Source organism: Chiloscyllium plagiosum, chromosome 32 (assembly GCF_004010195.1).
Source record: "Chiloscyllium plagiosum isolate BGI_BamShark_2017 chromosome 32, ASM401019v2, whole genome shotgun sequence".
NCBI lineage: Eukaryota > Metazoa > Chordata > Chondrichthyes > Orectolobiformes > Hemiscylliidae > Chiloscyllium > Chiloscyllium plagiosum.
The window spans coordinates 28308789-28326170 of NC_057741.1; the positions used below are offsets into that span (position 1 = coordinate 28308789).

The 17382-nt window shown below is 42.6% G+C and overlaps 1 protein-coding gene across 5 annotated transcripts in view; it reads right to left on the minus strand.

Annotated features, from left to right (window-relative positions):
* Positions 1–7218: 7218 nt before the first annotated feature.
* Positions 7219–17382, minus strand: part of nrg1 (neuregulin 1) — a 218729-nt gene continuing 208565 nt past the window's right edge. For all 5 annotated transcript variants that reach the window (XM_043674320.1, XM_043674319.1, XM_043674317.1 and 2 more), the window contains 2 exons: positions 15586–15789; positions 7219–11735 (listed from right to left, as the gene is read on the minus strand). In XM_043674320.1, coding sequence (XP_043530255.1) covers positions 11096–11735; positions 15586–15789 — 844 coding nt within the window. In that variant the 3' untranslated portion in view covers positions 7219–11095. The remainder of the gene's footprint in view (positions 11736–15585; positions 15790–17382) is intronic.

Sequence of the window (17382 nt, forward strand, 5' to 3'; positions counted from 1 at the left end):
AGCATTCCCAGCAACCTTCTCCATAGCCCCATCCCCTTGCATTTATCTCTTAGCCCCCTTGGCCTCCTGCATTCCTGATGAAGAGCTTATGCTCGAAACATCGACTGTCCTGCTCCTCAGACGCTGCCTGACCGGCTGTGTTTTTTCAGCGCCATTCTCCTTGAGTCTTCATACAACTGAGTTTAGACTTTCTCAGCTTCAAATAACTCTGCCAAAGGTTTCAATCAAATATTTCTGGTCTAGAACTTTCCAACTAAACTTCTAACACTACAATAACCTATTTATTAACATTCCCAAACTCTCTCCTAGAAGCAACTGTCTAATTCTTCTAACTTTAGCTAAATATTCTGCAAAACTAAAACCAAAATGATTCTTCCAACTATGGATGGTTCCCCTAAGCCAAATAAAATCTTGATCCTCAATAAAACCTCATGCTCACTCGTCAAAATTCAGTCAATGAAAACAAAACCTCATTATTCTCAAGGAAGTTTCTCTCTCTCATTTTATCTTTGAAGATATTACCATGGCTACAGAAATACTTAGAAATTAATCACTAAACCCATTCATAGACAGAGACTGTGCCCCTCCACAGTCAAACTATGCTAGCTCAAAATCCAACTCTAAAATAAATGACATTTAAATATATGTAAATTGAATAACTTACATCACATCTACCACAGCTAAAATACCACTGTCAGGGATGTAGTGCCTTTTCATAGATCATAGAATCATAGATTTCCTACAGTGTGGAAACAGGCCCTTCAGCCCGACAAGTCCACAATGACCCTCCAAAGAGTATCCCACCCAGACCCATTCTCCTCCCCTATTATGCTACATTAATCCCTGGCTAATGCACCTAGCCTACACATCTCTAAACAGTATGGACAATTTAGCATGGCCAATTCACCTAACCTACACACCTTTGGATTGTGGGAGGAGTCCGGAGCACCTGGAGGAAGCCCACACAGACTCAGGGAGAATGTGCAAACTCCACACAGATAGTCACCCGAGGCTGGAATCGAACCCAGGTTTCTGGCGTTGTGAGGCTGCAGTACTACTGACCCCCACTTGTTATTATGATTATTATTAATTGACCACTTATGAGCCTCGTTAGGGTCCAGGGTGGGCAGGCTGCTCTCTGTGAATTTCTGACAGGATGAGGATGGAGAGGAAGGTGGCAGGAAGGTCACCCGCTGGGTTTTACATGCCAACCCCACCCAATTTCCAAACTGACCGGCAGGAAGCAAAAAAAACCTCCAGTTCAAGGTCTTACAGATGGGACTTAGGGTCAACAAAACACAGATGTCTAGTCCTAGAATGTAAACTTTCCTCTGCTCACTTAGTCACACAGACTGTGACGTACTCATTATTAACTGGATGAAGTCAATTTCATGACTATTGCTTTCATAGATTTGTTGTGGAAGTATTTGTTGTAGCATGAAGAGAGCTGATAAATAATGGCCCAGTATTTACTGCCGAAATAATGGTGCTTCCTGTCATTCATGTATAAGCCATCCAGTGACTTGTGACTAGGAAGACACAGCACTTGAATTGTGAATTGCCTGAAGTCCTTTTGGCTTTCCTAACCCTCTCATCTATCTGGAACACCATAATCTCAGATCAATCCACCTCCTACTTCTCCTGCTGTTAAATCTCCATTCATGCCTGCTGACTGTGCTATCATTCTACACAGATTTCAGACAAGAGTCTGCTGACTGTTATTAAGTGGCATCTGTTTATTAAATGGATCCTTGATGTGCTTATGCTTTTTATAATCAGCTCCAACTGGAAAGGTTTTAGTTTCAACCAGTGAATGTCATAAAGGAGAAATAAATTGCAGCCCATTGCTTGAGGTAAGTGTAATTTATCAACCTTCTGCCATTGTGTAACTGATACAGTGGGTAGTGACCCTGCCTCTGAACCACAAGCTCTGGGTTCAAGCCCTAGCCCAGGACTAATGGCCAAGAATGGTACATTCATTATACAGGAGAATAGGCTGCTTATCAAGCAGTGTTTATGTGTAGGTCCAGACTGAAAGTGCATGTTGCCACCCTAACAGCATGTGCTCCCTCAGCAAATTGTAAATAGGGTCTTCAGCTGCTAGTGGACGTCACTTTCTTCAAATGGAATAGAGCTCAAAAAGTCTCTGTGCTATTTTAATACATTCATTTGAGTTTTTATATAATTCGGATGTTTGGTGGGGTTGGGGATGCAGTAAAGTTCACCTTTTATTTTGTATTGGATCTTCGCATTTTATTTAAAGCATGACTTGTGACTAGGAAGACACAGCACTTGAATTGTGAATTGCCTGAAGTCCTTTTGGCTTTCCTAACCCTCTCATCTATCTGGAACACCATAATCTCAGGCCAATCCACCTCTTACTTCTCCTGCTGTTAAATCTCCATTCATGCTGCTGACTGTGCTATCATTCTACACAGGTTTCAGACAAGAGTCTGCTGACTGTTATTAAGTGGCATGCCAATATGGCCCAATGCTAATATGGCCCAATTCCGAGCCATATTCTGAAATGTTAGGATAATCCGAATGGATTTTAATTGACATATTTTATGTGTATCTAGTGCAGATCTTTATGCTTTCAGAGAATAAGGTCCACACAATGAGGGAAAATCCTATGTTGGAGGGGACAGGGTGTAAACTGAAGAGACTCGCCTTGTAGGGAAATACCAACATCAGCTTTCACTCATTGGTATTGCAGTGAAACATCACAGTGATCTTTGGTGCTATCTTTTAATTTATTTGAGCTCTTTTGGTATATCAAATTATTTAAAGTTAGCAATTTTCCAAACATATTTGTGCTATTTACGATGTATCTGATGTTAATGAATAATATTGTCCTGTTATTCCAACTATTGCCCCATATTGGAACCTGAGACTTCTTCCATCATTTTCTTCCAATCCTAATGCATTTTTTATTTGGATATCAAAATGACAAACTTCCACCTCATGTAATTGCTTCTTCTTCCCCCACTCCTCCGTTTCCTTTTTTTGCAAGCGCAATCCTCCAACTCCAGTCCTCTGATCTAACTCATCCCTCGCTCCTCTTTTCAATACCTCACCATGGGTCCTGGCCTTTCACCTGGGCTTTTCAATGGAAAATGGCAGGAAGAAAATGTCATTACGGTCGTAGCCCTATTAACTTAGAAGTCCTAATGGAATTGGAATGTTCCATTTGCCAGATCAGCCTCATTAGGCCACATCTATCAGAACTGATTTAAATGCATCATGGATAAACTGATGTCTTAACAATGTCTCCCTAAAAACAGCTAGTTCCCGTTAATCATTAACCATTAACTGGTGTCAACTGGTTTCAGGCCAAAGAGTCAAAGAGCAACCTTTATCGTGAGGTCAGAGGACAAATAATGATAGCTAACAATTATAGAACCATGCACCAGAACAGCTGACTCATTCACTAAGATTCTTCCTGATCCCCTTTAAAAATGATTGTGGATGGTTTTCAGGGTCTCACTCCTGATATTTGTTGAGATCAGTCAATGAATGCAAATTGTTGATTGGAAAATACAGCTGTCAATGCACTGTTATTCAGGTAAGAAGAGAAAGGGAAAGTAAACTCTGAACTTAGCTTGTACAGCACCAAAGACAGCTATTCAACCCACTGTGCTTGGGCTAACTTTTTGAATCTCACAATCCCTTCAGTGCAGAAAGAGGCCATTTGGCCCATTGAGACTGCACCGACCCACCGAACAGCATCCCAGCCCCACCCCATAATTCCACATCTCCATCTAGCCTGCACATCCCCAGACATTATGGGCAATTCAGCATGGCCAATCCACCTCACCTACACATCTTTGGACTGTGGGAGGAAGCCTGAGCAGCTGGAGGAAACCGACACTGACATGGAGAGAATGTGTAAACTCCAAACAGATCATGCCTGAGGGTGGAATTGAACCCAGGTCCCTGGCACTGTGAAGCAACAGTGCTAACCACTGAGCCATCCTTACATGGCGTCAATATCACCTCATAACTTCACAATGCCAAATATTTCAATTGGAACACCTTATTATGCTAATGTCAGGCTCCTTTCTCCAAATTTTTCAACCAACCAATAAAAAATGGCATCAGCATGTAACCAGATGGTGGCTAACTTGTCAGGCTCAGTCCAAAAATAGTAACTGGGAAGCACACAAAACAAGATTAAGTGGCTTGTTATTGCGAAGAGGGAAGTAGAACAAGAGGGAAATAATGTTATTGAGAATAACTGAGGAATAGATCAAAGTTAATGAGTCAAATAAACCTAATTATGATTATGCTCGAAATTGAAGGTTTTTGATAAATAGAGCACTGACAGGATGTTTGATGGGGGAAGGACACAGCTTTGAGATAATTGTTAAAGTATCAGAGGGGAAATGAGGAGAGATTATTTAATGAAGTGGCTTGTCATGATCTGGAATTCAATCTCTGCAAGATGGTAGGACCAGATTTGATTGTAACTTTTAAAGGAGAATTGGATATCTCCTTGAAGAGAATTGTGGGAATGTGGAAATAAATGGAGATTTCTTTCAAACAGCAAACTTAGCTCTCGCCCAGTGTTGTAAGATTGTAGGCAGAATTTTAGCAAGAGTAGTGGGGTCTTGTCTACTCAGCTGGAAAGTTGGCTAAACCCCCAAATAGTTTCTCTTTTGGGACGACCTATTGAATACAACATCAATCTGGGGAGTGGCAGACCTTTGCTCAGTTCATGGACCCTGGAAGGAAGGAGGGGATGGATACGATACTTCCTGGAAACCACTGAAAAGAGATCAGTTCATTCTTCAGCGGCACCATTGGGCATTAAGATGGTGGGTTGGTTGGTGCAGCTACCCTGAACCCCACCATCAATGAAGAACCCAGGTCATGGTTAAGCATTGGCAGGAATGAGTTGGCAGTATGGAAGTGGGCAAGAAGGGCAGGGGAGTGGCCATCAGTTGGTGCGGCCAAATCCTAATTGGGAGAGGTGTTAGCGAGGGGGTGGGTGGGTTCCCGGTTCCCTTGACTGAGTACGAATTAGGAACTAATGTTTAATGCTGCAACTATACATGGGAGGTCAGGGCAGAGAGAAGGACGCAGATATCTAAATGGTACACTATAAACAGATCACAAGTAATTAGGTGGTGATGGGGAGGGAGACTATGAAGAAAACATAGGTGGGGAAAGGCAGCAATAACCACTGTTATGTTGCAAATTGCTGAGATTGTAATTACATCTCAGCCTGCACGCAGGCAAAATGACATCGGATGGATAAAACGATAGAAGTATTATGAGCAGAGTAACATTGGAAAGTTTGAATAGGCTTTTCCAAAATTTGGGGTACAACTAGTATGAAGGCTTAGATACAACAACTTTCATTTAAAGTCAAAGTCAAATTCATCATAGTCTTAGAGAACCATAGAGATGTACTCTCAGCGGCAGGTGAAACTGGAACTAGGAGGCATAGACTATGGGCAGCACAGTGGCACGGTGGTTAGCACTGCTGCCTCACAGCGCCAGAGACCCGGGTTCAACTCCCGCCTCAGGCGACTCTCTGTGTGGAGTTTGCACATTCTCCCCGTGTCTGCGTGGGTTTCCTCCGGGTGCTCCGGTTTCCTCCCAGAATCCAAATATGAATTGGCCATGCTAAATTGCCCGTAGTGTTAGGTGAAGGGGTAAATGTAGGAGTATGGATCTGGGTGGTATACGCTTCGGCGGGTCAGTGTGGACTTGTTGGGCCGAAGGGCCTGTTTCCACACTGTAAGTAATCTAATCTACTCTATCTAATCTAATCTAATCATTAGGGAGAGATGACTGGTAGTGAGTTTATCCTGAGGGTCATCACACTTCAGGCAAGGCGAGAGGGTGAGAGGACAGAACCTTCATGGTGACCTCAGTTGGAACAGGAATTCAATCCATGCAAGAACATAAGATAAATTTACAAGGCGTTTCTCAACAGTGTTGTAAGAAAGACTTGACACCAAGCCACATGTGAAGGCACATGACAAAATAAAAGGGTTCAATTTTTTTTGGAAGGATCAAAAGTCAGCGATCTCCAATTTAAAGTTAATGGCAAAATAAGTAAATGGAAACTGTTTTATTCAGCAAGTGGGGAGGATGAGGAGTGTGCTGGCTGAGAATGTGGTGGAGTTCAATTCCTCACTGCATTTAAAAGAGAATCGGATAAGCATCCAAACAAGCTACAAGGAACCCTGCAGCTATGGGACTAGTAGCGAGATATTACACCTTAAGTAATAGTGGTGCACCAAGGCTAGGGCTATCTGTGGACAATCTGTGATGATTGGACATCTTACAGCAACTAGGAGACAGTGGGGTCTACAGATGCTGGAGATCAGAGTTGAGATGTGCTGCTGGAAAAGCACAGCAGATCAGGCAGCATCTGAGGAGCAGGAAAATCGACGTTTCGGGCCGGAGCCTTTCATCAGGAATGAGGAATCTTCAGCCCTCGATGTTGCGCTGACCTGTGGAGCCAATCTGAAGCCCATCTAACCTACACTATTCCATTATCATCCATACATTTATCCAATTACCATTTAAATGCCCATAATGTTGGAAGTCTACTACTGTTGCAAGTAGACTTGCCAACTTTAAGGGCATTTAAAGGGTTCTCATGTCCAGGCCAGTCATCACAAAGAAAATCTACCTGGTCTATAACACAGAATCCCTACAGTGTGGGGGTAGGCCACTCAGTTCACACCAACCCTCCGAAGCATATACTACCCAGAACCCACAACCCTGCATTTCCCATGGCTAATCCACCTAACCTACACGTCCTTTGGGCAATTTGGTATGCCTAACCCACACATCGTTGGACTATGTGAGGAAACTGGAACATGCAGACACAGGAAGAACATGCAAACTCCACACAGTCACCTGAGGGTCGAATTGAACCCAGATCCCTGGGAGGTGTGAGGCAGCAGTACTAACCACTGAGCTACCATGCTGCTCAACTTGCCGTGTGCAAATTGGCTGCCATTTTTCTTTCAACAGTGACCATCTTGCGAAAAGTATGTAATCGAGTGTGAAGTGCTTCAGGAACATCCTGTAATCATAAAAGGTGCCAGATACAAGGAAACCTTTCTTTCATGTCAAATAAGATGCTAGGATTGCGATGTTAAATACTGTGTGTATTTTCACAATGCTAAGAAAATTAGCAAAACACAAAAGCATTCTGCAAGATGAATTTGGATAAAGAAACACATCATGTCTGTGTCTGAATGAAATGGTTTAATGTATTTTTTTTAAAAAAGTAACTTCACAGATGAAACTCATAATGGAATATCTGAACTGGTGTTAAGTACATTCTTGTTCCTGGACCACTGATTGCCAGGGCAACTTTCAGCTGAAGCTAAATATAATTTGCAGCTTTTTAAAAAAATCTTGTTTTAAAGAAAGCCACATCAAGATTAAAAAGAAAAATGCATCAAGATTTTTTTTGCAATTTGCATATACTGGATTTGCAGCATCTAACAATTAGATGCAGATTATATTCTTTTTACGAGAAAGATATAGATAGCCTTTATATTTGACAATAAATTATTTTTTATACGTTTTTAATTTTTTTAAAAAAACAAAAAATCAGGAAAAAATGTGAAACATTGAACATATATATTTTTCAGAGAATATTTTACAAATAACATGAAACTGAATTCACTAAATGTCAGAAAGCTGTGATATAAATAATAAAAGTACTGCTATGAAATTCATTGTAGACATTGGAGAGTTTTCACAGGAATGCTCATTAATAATAACACTTACAGGACACAAAGATCACCAATACCAAAGCCAACTGCTCTGGTTCCGCACGTTTTTATCTCTCTCTCTCTCTCTCTCACACACACACACACTGCCCACACACGCAATTGATAGTGAGAATCAAAGGAAATGCAGACAAACTGATGCAGATATAAAGACTTGTCTTGTCTGTTTGATTGCAAAGTCTCACCTTACTCTTTCAATTCTAACTACAGCAGATTTACGACTTGTAAACCAAGCTGCTGGGTAGGACCAATTGACAGTAAGTTGCAAATTGATTCAGGATTCTTTCTATGTTAAGTCTGCTCTTCTTTCCCTCCTTCCACCCACTGCTTGCCTCCACTCCAGAACCTTTTTTTTTAAATTCCCTCTCTGCTTTTAATTCTATGTCAGACTGGTTGTTTTAAAGGGGCCTGTTACCAGTATCTAATACAAAACGGTCTGTCTGTTTAAACACCAGCTGTTAAAAAGAGTTTGTCCACAATATCAATACTTTTACATATTCTATTACCCTAACATCCATGATGACTGTGCGGTATGTGTGCCTCTAAATAATATAGAAAGTAAATAACAAACTGATACATTTTGTGAATATTATACTCCTTTAAGTGAATCAGTTATGAAGAATTATTGGAGTACTGCTGAAAACTGTAGGGGTGCAATCAAAAGGTGTATAGAATATTTATCTGAACCACCTGCTGATTACTGCTCATTGTTTACATCTCATGCACATTTAAAAAGGTCAATTATAACATCACATGCATGTTTCCCTTGTAGATTAGGTCATATACCATGCTCATTGTATGCCATAACAGTTAATACTTATTGCAATCACTTATACCTTAGCGGTGCCTCAACATTAGCAGATTGTAAACAGCATAAAAATGTGATGAGAAGCAACTCATCAAAACTCTCAACTCAATTTCACAGCAGATTGCCTCCCCTCCCAAAAGATAAAATTGGTTTTTTGAATGTACCCCTACTGTTTTCAGTTTCTGAAACTTACTCTTGTATCAGATCTCAAGTGATGCACTTAAAACTCATTTTACATCAGCAAAGGAATAGGTCCAGTGATAAACAAAAGGATAACTGTCTTGATTTCTTCAGTGTGTCAGAAGCTGTGCAGACACTTGCTAGACTGTGATGGTCTATTTTCTATTAGTTGTTGGGCATTTGTGTATGCTCAGACTGGGCTTTAGGTCAAATTAAAAGTGAGAGAATCCAATTTCCCTATATCAATTGTCTACTTTAACTGATTCCTGACCCCTCTTGCCTTGCTCTGACCCTTTAAGAACCAAACAGTTTCTTTGCCATTTGCAAACATATGAAATGTTTCTACCATTTGAAGTTTCTACTGAATCACTATTGACGTGATCAAATTTATTGGAAGCAGGGACAGAGAATTAAAAAGAATTTTAAGTCTCACCAAGTGCTTTAAATAGCTCTCAGATACTTCCATCCTTCTTACTACAAAACTGCAGAAATTCCATTGGAGTCATGAGAACATGTGAACATTGTAGAATCCTTCTTCTGTATTAGTAACATGCACAAAATGATTTTAAAATACACAGCACTAAGAGCATGAAAGCACAGGGTTGACACCTTGAAGTGAAAACACACAAGTTTCTGATGCATCTCTGTTGTAGTGGCAGAAATGGATTAGTGCCGATTATAAACATTTTATCACAATTTTAAATAATTCAAATTTTCAGTACGTTCAAAGGACTGATTTGATCACCTATGAGCTCTACAATCCCACTCTGGGTCTCCTCGGTTTGAACAGTACAAATTGCGATGTCTGAAGACGAGGGCTTATGGACTGTGAGTTCAGATGACATTCCGATTTCTTTATTGCAAAGGAGGAACTGAAATTATTGCAGCTATATTGACTGGATTGATAATGAAGTACACAATTAAACAGAAAAAAAATCTTTATTTGAAAGAGGCTTTTAATGCGTCTGTTTCACAAACACAGGAAGATATCAGAAACGTTGTCCTTTTGCTGAATGCAGGTTCAATGCTATATATTTTGATCATATGTGAATTGTAATCTGCAACTCCAGCTGCTTTTAAAATGACATTACCCCAAAAGATGAATGTTGCCGCATCCCATTATATTTTCAATATCTGCATCAGTTAAAATTAAGGTAAAAGTTACATGACACAGAGTTCTGCTTTCAAATGCAGCCAATGGCAATAAGTATGAAGATGGTGACAAGAATATATATAGTCTGTTCCAAACCGCCACAAACCATTACAGAATCCTAATGTTGAGAACAACAGAATCAGCCACTATCCTGCATGGGGAAGATACTGAGTCAGGTCAAGTTGTTCACTCCCTCACCTTTCCATGCCAAGATCAGCCAACATACTCTCAAGCAGCAACTCCTCTTATCGTGCAGCAGTTTGACCCCAACTTCTGGACGAAGTTAAGATTCAGATGAGAGCTTTGACTAGTTGAAGGGAGGCTAGTTGAAAGGGAGACTATTATGATGGCTTTCCAAGGAGCTGCAGTATTTATAGCATATAACACAGCCCTACAAAAGCACCAAGGAAACAGGTACTGCTTTTTTAAAGAAAGCAGTTTCACTGAAATAATTTAATCTAACTCAGTGAATAACTTTACTCTTCAACCACCCATATCTAACATACTGCTTTCAAGGAATCTTCACTTTCAATATCAACTCTGCATGAACTAGTGACATGTTACTGATGGTTTCCCTCAATACCAACAGCCAGTGTTTTCACGTTAAGTCCTACCTTTGTTCTCTTTCTATAAGGTTTGTTTAATCTTAGAAGTTATCAAGCTCCATCAGAAACCACAGGGGTGAAACATTACTGAGTGAGTAGGTCACAGTGAGGTACCCCCCCTTCATTCCCTCCTCCACGTGGGTCTCTTTCCCCCTCCTGAAACTCCCATTGTCAACAACGGATTCAAACTTCTGCCTGCGTCCAAAATTGATCACGGAGGGAAATTTTGAAAAAAAAAACCCTCATATCATGGACGTTCCTTTTCTTATCAGAAGGTTTGTTAGCAGGTAGCATGAAATGGCGACTGATGTACTAATTCCACTTTCAGCAATAAAGTAACATAAAGGCACAACTGATATCTTTCTGTGTTGAAATACTGTAAAAACGCTACATATGGCACATTAGTATTGTGAATGCTAACTTTCTTTTTACATATATATATTTTAATCTATAAAAACTTGTAGACTTTCTACTAGCTGCAAGGTTCTTCTGCTAAAATAAAATAAAATGTTTAATTTAAAGTAAAGTATCCGGAGTACTTCATTATATAAAATAAAGTTTTACTGGTGCAATTATGTGTTTTTTAGACAGCAATTGGGTCCTGATTAGTAATTACATTGGGCAGCCTGGCTTGCAACTCTTCCTGTGTAGAGTACCTATTGGTGGAGTTAGTCCTGTTTTCAGCCAATCGGTATGCGGGGGCTGATTCTACACTCATTGATATGGGGTTCTGTAGGCTCAGAAAGGGAGTCTCCTCGCCTATTCGTTCATCTTCTGTTTCGCTGTCAGAGCTACTGCTCCCCGAGACTGGACTGCTCTCGGTCTCCACTCTTTGTGAAATGTGGCCGTTAGCCTTTGTTCTTTTCCCTCTCCTGTTGCCGGCCCCTTTCTTGGGGGACTCGAGCGCCGGCTCGTACTCTTGGGTGGTCTCGTACTCGTCGTCCTCGGCCACCCGCAGCGGGCTGGCTGGGATGCTGCCACTGTCCTGGGCTGAGTTGTGGTACTGCTTGTATGGCTCCTGCCTCTTCTCCCGCTGCCGAGGCGGGGTCACCAGCAGCAGAGGCCTCTCCTCCTCGATCAAAGGGCTAATGGTCACCGATGGCATGGAGATAGTCAGGCTGGAGACTGGCGGTGACAGCTCGCACTCGGGAGATTTCTGGGACACTGGTGTTCGGAAGTCCACCGGAGACATTCTGGCAGGAGTGGTCATGGCTGAGACAAACCTGGAATATTATGAATAGCACCAAATGAAGAGGGCAACCAAGAATACAAGACCTAACCATCAAATCACAGAATCCCTTTGGCCCAACAAGTCCACACCGACCCTCCCAAGCAGTAACCCCCCACCCCAGATCCATCCCCCTACCTTAATATCCTACATTTACCCCTGACTAATGTGGAGAAAGTGAGGACTGAAGGTGCTGGAGATCAGAGTTGAAGAGTGTGGTGCTGGAAAAACACAGCCAGTTAGGTAGCATCTGAGGAGCAGGAGAATCGACGTTTTCAAGCATAAATCAGGAATACCTGAAACTTTGAGTCCTCAGTTGCTGCCTGACTAGCTGTGCTTTTCCAGCACCACATTCTTTGACTCTGACTTATGCACCTAACCTACACATCCCTGAACACTAATGGGCAATTTTAGCATGGTTTACCTGACCTGCACATGTTTGGACTGTGAGAGGAAACCGGAGCATCCGGAGGAAACCTACGCAGACACGGGGAGAATGTGCAAACTCCACACAGACAGTCGCCCCGAGGCGAGACTGGACTAATTAGACAATTCAATGGGAAGCATGGGCCACAGAATTGTGGGGGTTGGATTTGCACCCCACCCTCCCCAACTAGCTGTGTTTTTGATAGGGGAGGATACGATCATCCAAAATATAGTTTTGCCCACTGGGTTTCCGTCCACCTCTGCCCCAGCCCTGATAGTACACATAAATGCTCACATCCACACCCGTCCCTCCAACCCTACACACAGAGGACCTTAGACAGTTAATTATTACCCACTCAATCCAGATCCGCTGCCATAAAATGCTGAGCAGGGGAGAGGGGGGAGGGCTTTTTTTTCTACCAAGATTGAAAGGGTAGAGAAATATCGAGGGGAAGTGTCACATCATTCGATCATGGACATCCCAGCCACCCTCCCCCCAAGACAGAAACCTCCTTTACCACCCCGAAAACCCACCTACCCCCACACCACTCCGTAAAGGGTACCTGATCCTTCAGCTTCCCTCCACCCACCCAACCCAAACGGTCTCATCATCCCTCAGTCTTCTTCAGGTGTTATTCCAGCTGCAACCCTCCCCTTCACCACCCTGACCCCCGGGGCTGCCAGCCAACCTGATTGGCCAGCAGCTCACCAGGACAGGATCTCTTTCCATTGAGGTTTGGAAGAATCAACAATTACTGGGAAAGACCAGGAAAGTGGAGTGAGGAATGTTAGATCAGCCACAATCCTACTGAAATGGGGAAGTAGGTTTGAGGGGCCAAATGGCCAGCTCCCATTTCTTATGGTCTTAAGTCCCACCCTCTACTTGTCAACATTGTCCACAGCAAACTCTCACTGTCGGACAGCCTTCTTTTAACTGAACTGCTCTTAACAAGGCAGGGCAGCCCAGTCTCCCCAAGACCTGTAACAATGAACTCATACAGTCATTCAAACAGAAGCAAGTTTGAGTCCATGTTCCAGGTCATTCTCACTCGCTGTGTTATGAAGTTCAACCTCAGAACCCCCTCCTGCATCTCTTGCTCAGTGCCTTGAATCTGTGTTCACTACCTCGTCAGCATCACCTAATGGAAACTTGACATCATCTTGTCAACCTCGACCAAATTTCCCCCAGTCCTCTTTTAGTCATAGAGTCATAGAGATGTACAGCGTGGAAACAGACACCTGAACACAGCTAACGTCTCTCATCCTTGGAACCACTCTGGTAAATCTCCTCTCTGCAATCTCAAAGACTCTCCTGAAGTCCAAATTGTTGGATTGGAAACCAAACCATCAGTTGATTATTTCTCGATCAGTTATCAGCTTTTTTGAACCGGTGGCACTGCAGGTTGATGTAACATCTGGTTTGGGTGTGGGATCACTGGTGGGGCTAATCGTTCCAGGCAGCGATTGGATCCTAATGCGTAACTGCATTGGGAACCAGGATGGATGGGAGTGATAGTTGTGTTGGAACAGCTCAGACTGTGTTCCAATGCAGTGCAGACTACATTTGAAATTCTTTGCTACTCATTTCATGGTGTGAATTTTCAGTCTTATTCCTCATAGGTGCTACAAATCTGTAATTTAGTGCCAATTTATGAACTGGGGCAGGTCAGAGGGTTGGCAAATATATACTGGGCTACCATGACTGTGTTCTTCAGTGAATGGAGAAGATGACTCGGGTCGGCATGGTGGCTCAGTGGTTAGCACTGCTGCCCCACAGCGCCAGGGACCTGGGTTCAATTCCAGCCTTGGGCACTCATCTGCATGGAGTTTGCATATTCTCCCCGTATCTGCGTGGGGTTTCCTCCGATGCTCCGGTTTCCTCCCACAATCCAAAGATGTGCAGGTTAGATGCATGCTAATTGGCCATGCTAAATTGCCCATTGTGTTCAGGGATGTGTAGGTTAGTCAGGGGTAAATGTAAAGTAATAGGGTAGGGGAATGGGTCTGGGGGTTACTCTTCAGAGGGTTGGTGTAGACTTGTTGGGCTGAAGGGCCTGTTTCCACACTGTAGGGATTCTATGACAAAGAGCATTTGGGATGTGATTATATCTTTCTCATCTACCTGAGAGCGCAAGGGGATAATCCAAACGAGGCAACTTCTTTAGAGTAGTGCTAAAGGAGGTATCAGGAGAAAGCGAAGACTGCAGATGCTGGAGATCAGAGTCGAAAAGGATGGTGCTGGAAAAACGCAGCAGGTCAGACAGCATCTGAGGAGCAGGAGAGTCGATGTTTCGAGCATAAGCCCTTCAGGAATGTTATTATCCAGGCTGATAACTTCTTAATCGAAAAAAGTGTGGCGCTGGAAAAGCACAGCAGGTCATGCAACCTCCAAGGGCAAACATCACTCCTGATGAAGGGCTTATGCCCGAAATGCCAACTCTCCTGCTCCTCGGATGCTGCCTGACCTGATGTGCTTTTCCAGCACCACACTTTTCGACAAATAAGTTATCAGCCTTAGATAATAAATATAAATCTTTGGAATGATGCATGAACACATAATCTTTGATTATGAGGCAGAGGACTCCCAATTGAACCAAGGATGGCACATCTCAAAGCTGCAGAAATCACAGTCCTTCTGATTAGAATTACACCTCTGTTGTCAGAGCTGTTCACTCCTTCCCTACAGTCCGAATTATAGCCTCAGTGCCTACTGTCAGAGCTCTCCACAAGACCATAAGAAATAGGAACAGAAGTAGGCTGTTCAGCCCCTCACGTTTGCTCCACATTCAATAGGATCATGGCTGATCCAACATTCCTTGCATCTACTTTCCTGCATTTTCCCTGTCACCCTGAATTGCCCAATGGAACAAGAATCTATCTCTTTTAGCCTTAAATATAAACAAGGACTCTGTCCCCTCAGTGATCTGTGGCAAGGATTTCCAAAGATCCTCAACCCTCAGAGAGAAGAAATTCCTCCTCATCTCAGTCTTAAATTGGCTCTGCTATATTCTCAGTCTATGCCCTCTTGTTCTAGTTTCTCCCATTAGGACAAACATCCCCTCAGCATTTATTCTGTCAAGCCCCTCTTGAATCCTATGTGTTTTAATGAGATCACCTCGCATTCTTTTAAACTCCAGTCAGTAGAGTCTCAACCTGTTTGACACTTGCTCATAAGACAATCTCTCCATACCCCAGGTATTGTCCAAGCAAAACAGCCCTGAACAGTCTCCAATGAAATGATATCTTTCTTCTCCTCTTCAGCCTGACAGTCAAAGCTGTGCCCTCAATCCCTATAGTCTAAGCTGTCCCTTCAACTGACAGTCAGAACTCTCCTTACTGTAAAAGGCTTTGACCTCTGATCCTGTTAAACCTCAGTTCCTACAGATGCAGTACACTATCTTGCGGATAAAAGGACGTACCTTTCACTGTGCGGTGAATCTCGGAGAGAGTCTGGAGTGTCTCTGGAGTTCCTTACACAGATAAGCATCTCTCGTCGACCTGCCACACCATTGAGTCGACCTCGGTGATTGATCGGACTGGTGTGCCTGCTGGTTTCGACTGACGATGTTACGAGCACAGAGGGGCTGTCTGAGATGACACTTTCTGTTTGGCCTGTACTCCAACTATGGCCAATGCAAAGAGAAACATCTGTAAAATTATTTGCTTAATAATTTCTTGCTTCTTTTGAGATGTTGGAGAAGGAAGAGGCTTCAGCAATTACCTTCTCGGGGTGACTGGAAGCTGTCTCTGTAACAATATTGGCCTGACATTACGGTGTTTTGTGCAGCCAGATCAGTTGCCAGTTTCATTAAGACTTCAGGCATGTAGCATTGGAGGACTAGAATGTTAATCAAAGTACTGACACTTCTATGTACCAGTGGGTGGGCAGTGAGGGGCGGTGGGGAAAGGATAAGAGATTCCTTACAGGATTGATCACTGAGGGATTGTGTGTGATCTTAGAACAAGAAAGGGGCAATTCTCCATTACAAAATGAACATTGCTCATTCGATGGGTAATGCTCAGGTCCTCAACTTTAGTTAGAGACAACTTAATGCAATTTTCCCATTACTGATGGCTTTAACTGAGCATTGCTGGTGTAGATCACCCATCGCCAAGTACTGACTGCTTAAGGTGGTCTCAGATCTCTGTGTCAACAAATAGCTAAATCCAACGCAACCTTTTAGACTGGGGAATATCGCATGATTCGCTCATGCATATACATAGTGGATTAATCAACACCATGTGTCATTGTGAAATGCTGCACATTAAGGAATGCGACTTTGTTCATTCTTTGCCACCTTGGTCTGGAGGTGTCAGTGTTGGACCGGGATGGACAAAGTCAGAAGTCACACGACACCAGGTTATAGTCCAACAGGTTTATTGAAAATCACAAGCTTTCGGAGCACTGCCCCTTTGCCAGGTGAAGTAGCTTCACGTGAGCTGACGAAGGGGAGCGCTCCAAAAGCTTGTGGTTTTTTAAATAAACCTATTGGACTAAACCTATTGGCGTCATTTGACTTCTGGCATTTTCCTTCGTGGCACATGGCAAATGAAATTAAAGTGTCAAGTGAAGTCTTTACTGGAAATGAAATTTGGGAAAGTTGGTTAATGGGAGGTCAAGCCAATATCAAGTGACTTGAAGCATTGTAAAAGTTAGAATTAGAAAGCAATTAAACTGCACCTTCAAGTCAAGTAGGGATAGACAATGAGAAACGATCAGACTGGGATGTTCTGTTATAATTCGGTACACATTTTAAACTCTCACATTCGGAGCTAATGTTTGCATTCTGTTAAAAATTTGCATCATCACATTTATAATAATAGCCTATGTAAAGATGTCATACTGTTATAAACTACCCCATTCCCCAACCATAGGTGAGTAGCACAGCCACTACCCCTTTAGCACCTGTATAAGGAAGGGAGGAGAGTCAATGTTTTACACAGATGGCTTGCAACATAATTGGGTGAAAATAGGGATTTATAGTGGTAAACATTAAAATAAATTGTGCCCAGGCAATAAGTTTTAATTGACTATAAGTATTAATAAATGCTATTTTTACTACACTGTCTATATTTACCTTCTGGTGGTTGTTTTTGTTACAAAAGCTTAGAACTACGGTGGCCGTAAGATAACTTAGCGGGTCGGGTTTAACTGAGAGGACAGTGCAGTGTAAGATTTCAGTTCTTCTGGCCTGGTATCTGGGATCAAACATGGT